The 6,739-nt window shown below is 45.5% G+C and overlaps 1 protein-coding gene across 1 annotated transcript in view; it reads right to left on the bottom strand.

Annotated features, from left to right (window-relative positions):
• The window catches only part of ACBD6 (acyl-CoA binding domain containing 6), a 101,267-nt gene that overhangs the window by 49,308 nt on the left and 45,220 nt on the right, over positions 1-6,739 (bottom strand). The window contains exon 6 of the mRNA XM_009994667.1: positions 294-399. Within this exon, the coding sequence (XP_009992969.1) occupies positions 294-399 (106 nt within the window). The remainder of the gene's footprint in view (positions 1-293; positions 400-6,739) is intronic.

Here is a 6,739-nt window from a genome sequence, read left to right as displayed (position 1 = left end):
GGAAAGGGGGGTATTCAGAAGACTTCATTCTGCAAGTGGTTGCTGGCATTGCTGATAACAGACAGTAAATTTCTGATATGTTACAGCATCACAGTTCTTGCATCCACACTACTAGAAATTCAGTGGAAAGCTATTTTCAAATGGATTATCCCTGTTTCAGGGACCAAGTATTTCTCCAACTGCTGCAGTACCTTCTTAAAACGATCCTCACTATGGACTTTTGACAAGATGCAGCACTGAATTAATACATCAAACACTTAAAAGATAGATGGCCTTTATCTTTTGTTCCATACCTCCTCATCTGTGACATTCACGTCCACTTTTTTTGATCGAATGGCTTTGGTAACATAGTCAATGTTGTTTTCTCTGCAGTAATCAAAAATGTTCTTGTCCTCTTCCCTATTCAGGAAACAAAAGCAAATGAAGCACCACGTTACTGCACAGCACAAAGGCTACATGCACATCTTATGCTCTAACTTTGGTACAGATGTTTTAATAGTATCACTGGACAGAAACAGAGGCCTAATATTGTACATGCAGGGTTGGTTTTTCCTTCCCCCCCAAAGGTAAGAGACAGAAGATCCTGCTTCCTAGAAAACAAAGGTTGTTGTTAACAATATCATGCCAGGGTAAAGGTCAGCTTACTCCTGTGAAGTGGCACAGGGATTCTAAACAGTTAGCCACCAAACCCCATGTTTCAGTCCTGATACAAAGCACTGCAATCCCACAGAAGAAAAAAGGCTTAAGCTCCTATTCTCCCTGTTATGCAAACTTCTAACAGCCACTCTGGGTCAGTCCTAAGGCCCTTTGGATGCCATCCAGCTCAAACAGTGGCCACAAGCTGTGGCTTGGAGAAAAAAGTAGAAGAAACAGTGTCCTGCAAAGCCAACTGCTCCCAGTTAGATCCTCCCAGTTTTGGTAACTCAGTGGCTTAAGGATTTCTGTAGCTACAGGCTGCATCCAGAGGAGTGTATTTAACAGTCATATTTTCCAGGTCATTTTCCACTCTGTTCTGCTCTTTAACTCATTCATACCTCAGCCTCTCTAAATGACAAGCTCTACAACTTTGTATTCTGTATCTGAAGGGGTCAACAGTGGGCAAGGACTTCATTTGGTGGCTTTAAAACATGACTGACTGACATGACCCAGCACTCTTTGATAAGTAATTGTGCAGGGACTTAAATCTTTGGTGTTTGTCTTGGAATCTGACCACTGAGTTTTGGTTATTTGTTTTGTTTTGGTGGTGGTGTTTTTATTTGTCTTTTGTTTACCAGCCCTCAAGTGACCCAATCACACCCCTCCTTTTTGGGTTGACAGTGTTTAAACAAAGCTGGATCATGATCTCTGCTCAGAGCAGCAGGCTGATGCATGCAGAGGGACCAGCACATCACCACATGTTCCCTTAGGCCTGCTTGCAGGCAGAAAGATCAACAAGTTGTGGTGTCACAGGCACCTGAGTTACACCTATAGCTAATTCTAGAACTAAAAGAAGAACCCTGGCATCAGACACCTTAAAACTTCTCACCAGCCAAACAGAACCTCTAACCAAATTAAGACATTTCACAGACTCTTAAAACATTAAAAGAGCTTTCTGTGATTAATTTTTAGCAAAGGGACAGAGCAGAACAAAAACATTGTTATCTTGCCAGACAACTCCGCACTCACGTATCTAATGATGGGAAGTTACTGAAACCAGTATTGCTGAGAAAGTACAACTGTACTACTGTCCATTCTGTTATGCCAATGGACAGTTATTTACTCCAACACAGCTGATTTCCCTATGGAACAGGGGCTATGCCATACTAGCCCAAGACACCTACAGTAATTCCTGTAGGTATAGATACACTGATACAACTGTGTTCCTATGAGAAGTAAAGAAGTGAGTGGTTTTTCTAGAATGAAACCCAAAGCCTGCATACTACCTTCTCTTTTTAGTTTACAGATTAAAACTATGGCTCAAATGAACCCAGTGTTGCTACAGACTTAGCAGCTTCACAGGAGTTAAAACACAAAGTAGTTGCCTCTTATGAAATCCCCAGTTTTCAATCATCTGAAGGTAGTCTGGATGTTGAGCAGAACTCTGACCTGATAGCCTCAAAGGAAATTCCTCAAACAAACAGGAGGTTGCTGGAACAGGTCAGACCCACCCAGGGAGGTTGTTCTACTGCAGGTCTTTTGGGCAGGAGAGAACAGCCTCCACAATGCCACAGAGCTGTGTAAGGAGAATTGATCCCCAGGTGCTATAAGGCAACAGTACTCCTCCCATTCTTCTGCATTGCTCTTGAACTTCACAGGCTGAAGAATGTCAGAGCAAGGAAAAGCAAAACACGAACATTATTTGCATTCAAGCAATGGCTTACAAAGAAAGTTATGCTCCTGGACCTATAGTCCCAAGAAAAATGAAACATTTGTTCTTCAGACCTCAAGCATCTGTTTCCTTCCTCAGTGCCAGCAAAATGTGGGGACAAAAGTGCTGGTGTTCAGTTCCTGCAGCAAAGTGCTGCTTCCTGTAAAGAAGTCACTTCCTCTGACCTCTCTCTTGTGTTGCTCCTCTAGTAGCATCATTCTCCTGCACATCACCCCTGTTCTTAGCTCACAGGCAGTCCTTCCTCATAGCTGACTTGCACCTTTCTAGCACAGAGCTGCATGCTGCACAAGATTTCACGCTCCATGTGTAGACCCCAAGGACATTACAGAAGTCTTCCAGTTTCTTAACCAGTCTCTCATGAACTTACTTGCTGGAGGTCTTTTCTGTACACTCCACAAGCTCCTGGAAAGCATATCACTGCATGCTTTAGATGCAATTACTTTGAAAACCTGGAGAAAAAAAAAGCATCTCATGGCAGGATTAGAAAAGGCAAAAAGCTTATGCTGCTTGAGATGGAGCTTGACAGATTCATGATGCAGGTTATGAGGCACGTCTGCCCCCACTAACAAGGGCTGATTTGATATGCTGGGAAGTCCCTCTAGTCCTACCTTGTTAGTCCAACCTCTCAAGCACCTCACCTTGGCTGCTGAAAGCAGCCTTTTGGGTGAAGCTGCTATTCAGACAACATTGTGCAGTAAGTTGGTTTCAGCAGCATCTCCCTACTGCACAGCCACACATGCTTATTTTATTAAATATTGCTTTCTTCTGTAACACCAAAGCAGAGTCTGGTGTCTTTGCTAGGCAAGTCCACAACCACCCTCAGTTACTCCTAGATGATTTTTCCATGCCACAAGCATGAGTTCAGGCTGTGACAGTCCTGGCAGTGATGCCACCCAGTCGGATGGGGTGCTGGCACTTCCAGGTGCTGCAGAGCCTGGGCAGCTCAGCCCTGCCAGATTTCACACAGCATCACTGGAGGTACCAGAAGGTATAAGGCATTGATAAAGCAACTGACTGTGCTCCATGGGGACCATGCTACAGGGTATGCACACTAACAATGATGTACCAAAACCAGGCCATCTTCCTACTGACAAGCCTCCAGACAAGACTTCTAGTCTTTTCCTGAGAATATTTTTTGTCTGTAAGCAGGAAACCTGACACAGCTATCTGGATATGATTTAGCTTTTCTGGAATAACCACCTCTGCAAATGCTCTATATATCCCCCTTCCAAAAAAACACTTTCCTTTCAGAAGTCTCCACAATGGAATTAATCCAGAATAGCCATTTCCTCATTTGAGGATAAGGTTTTGGGAAATTTCGTCTTTCTACTCTGCATTTATTTCTTAAGCTTTGAACCATTCCTCTGACCCTGATGCACTCTTAAAAAATAATTTAGCATATATTATCTCCAACTATCCTATAAATATTAACAAAAATAAATTAGTCCTTTTCCTGAATAGATTTAAAGGAAGTCCATACAGTCATAATGAAGTTATTTTACCTGCAAACAAAGTAGTCAGGTCAAGTTGCACTCTAGACATTTAAAACAATTTGTTCTAGTCATGTGTCAAAGCCAGGAAGGGAAAATGAGATAAGAGCTCAGAGGATTTAAAACCCAGTTTTTGGAGGGGCTGATAATAGGGAAAAACCTCTACTTAGATGAAATAAAGACAGTTTACTGTTATTTGCTGACTTTGCATTCAAAACCACACAGGGCAAACAAGAAACATAGCTTGAATATCTTGCAACTCAGGTTGTCATCCCCCCATTTATTTCACATGTGTATCTATACATATTCTGCATTAGCTGTAAGAAAAAAAAGGATGTATGCATCTTTTTTATCAGACCAGTTCTTAGCAGGAATCTGCACTCCACATAAAAATGGTACAAGACAGCAGCAAGGCCTAGAAACTGGTGGAAACAGTCTAAAACCAGACAGAAGCACATCAGAAATAAAAAAATGACACTGCAAAGACATTGCTCAGATAATGTTATGACAGGGGGAACCCACAGCACTTCTGTCAGTATTTTCAGAAATATCTCAATTTAAGGAAAAATAAGACATCTTCAGATGGGAAAGCCCATGAAACTCAACCTAATGGTGATGTGCACAATTATTTAAAACCTGTAGCTAAAAGGAAGACTCAGGTGCAGTTTTGTTCCCAAGCCAGTTTGCATGATACACAAGCACTGGCTTTTTTTGTTCAGCTAAAAAGGAGTCAGCAACCACTTGTCTGTCAGTAAAGGTGTCTGTATCTGTTTCCTAAGGATGGCCAGAAAGGCTTCTGTTGTCCCTAAAAACCCCAGTGTTCAATTCTCAAAGCTATTTTCTTCTGCTTTCCCCCATAGGCAGTAAGAGATGCTAGCTCTGATTTGATGCCCAGGTGAAGCATACCTGTTGCCTGCAGCTAACACATGGGCTGCTTTTCCCATCCTTGAATAAAAGGACACGGAGGGAGTTAAAACAGACTATATCTTCCCAGGCTTGGAAGGCTTGGCAAGCCTTCTTCATAAGCTGTCCAAAACGTGTTGAGTTTTCAAACAGCTCATGGAGAAGATCTGCCACTGGTTAATCAGCCCTCACTTCTTAACTGGAATGCTGTAAACCTCCTTGCTTCCTAAACAGCCACTCAGACTCCACCATGAAAAAGAAAAGACCTAAAATTCAGATATTCTGCCCTCACACAGAGAGCATCCTCCAGGTTTGCCCCGTCCCCTTCCTCCCCCCTCGCAGGTTACCTCCAGCACAAAGCTCTGGGCAGAGGGCTGCCATCAGGTGCTACCTTGGGTGTCCTCTCCCCTTTTCCAGGGGCTGGTCTGAGCCCTGTCCCAGTGGCCCCAGGTGCCACTAACAGGTGGCTTCACCCTTCTGCTGGGTACGGGGCTGCCGAGCGAGCGGGAGCGCGGCGGAGCGGAGCAGGGGAGCAGAGAGACACTCACAACACTTACTGTTTATGTCAAGGCCCTCCAGCCCCAAGGGACCCATTTTCACATAATCTATAATTATCTCTTCGCTTTAATCGCCTCGTCACTTCTGAGGCTCTCCTGGGCACAGGAAGAGGAAAAGCTCATTAACTGAACCTTTTCTCCTCTCTCCAGCCACCCATAGCTTTTAATTGCTTGGTGTTGTTATTATCTACCAGTGCAACTGGGATCATTTTCATAAGAAAGGGTGGTGGGAGGGAGGGAGGCAGGAGCGGGTCCCCGAGGTATCCACCACAGACAAACCTTTGCTTTCTCAATTATTTATGCCAGCTGAGGTTTTACAAGCTGAATAAATCCATAACTCAAGTTTATTTGGAACCAGCGGGCCGTCCCGGGGGAAGTGTTGCCCACTTGCCAGCACAGCCGCGCGTTGTCCTCTGAGAGCAGCCGGGACATTGCGAGACACGTGTCATCCAATTCCCCACCCGTCGCCACACGCACTTCAGTAGATTAGTGGCAGCACCAGAGGGGAGGTGGCTGTGAAAACCCCAAACAAGACCCTCTGCCAAAGGATGTGCTCTCCCAAAGGGAAGGCAGGCCTGAGCCAAGCCGCCCCTTTGCACAACAAAGCAAAGCCCCAAAGGGTCACCGCTCCGGGGACAATAAAAAGAGGGGGAAAGCAATAAACTTGGCAATCATCTTGAAGTCAGGGACTTGCTTGCTAAGCATCACCAGGAGAGCATCCATTTCTAAATAACACTGGACTGAAAAAAAACCCCACGACCCTAACAACCCAAGCCCCAGCTGCCTGGACCCGCAGGTGTTTTGTTTGAGACACACCACGGCTGAGCACACTGGGGGCTGCTTGGGCTCCACACAACCAGGAAAGCTCTTCAACACAGGCTGCACAGCCCAGCAAGCAGCAGACATCTGCCAGGCAGCACCAGCCCATCATTCCCAACACAGCAAGGACGTTGGCTCCCACACGTCTGCAGCTTTGAGCTCGTTTCCAGTGTTGGCATTCCCAGAGTGGGGCTGGAGGGAGAGAATAAAACCCCAACCCTGCTCCGGAGTGCTGGGCTCATCTCAGAAGCCGTCGCTGCTTCCGAAGCAGCATCCTTGCAATGGACGCTGGAAGGCAGCTCTTTAAAATTCAGCAGCCTTTGTGCCTGACCACACGCAGCGACCTCTGGTATTTTCTGCCAAAACAGTTCATTTGTCTCGCACAACAACTAATCAATTCCCCAGGCCATCCATCACGGGGGCTCGTGCGAGCCGGCCTGGCAGCAGGGCCAGATGGCGGCTGCGTTAGTGGGATTAATACCATTCTGATAGATTACATGGCATCAGGCAGGCTCCAAATACGAGGGGTGCCTGCTCTGCACCCCGATACTAAACAGAGTCCCACTCACAACCAGGGTCGCTCCCAAGTGTTAAGGGAAAGA

The sequence above is a fragment of the Chaetura pelagica genome, unplaced genomic scaffold (genome assembly GCF_000747805.2).
Source record: "Chaetura pelagica isolate M959 unplaced genomic scaffold, ChaPel_1.0 scaffold363, whole genome shotgun sequence".
NCBI classification, from domain to species: Eukaryota; Metazoa; Chordata; class Aves; order Apodiformes; family Apodidae; genus Chaetura; species Chaetura pelagica.
The sequence above is the reverse complement of the archived record's forward strand: the minus strand, read 5'-3'. Positions and strand labels throughout refer to the sequence as shown.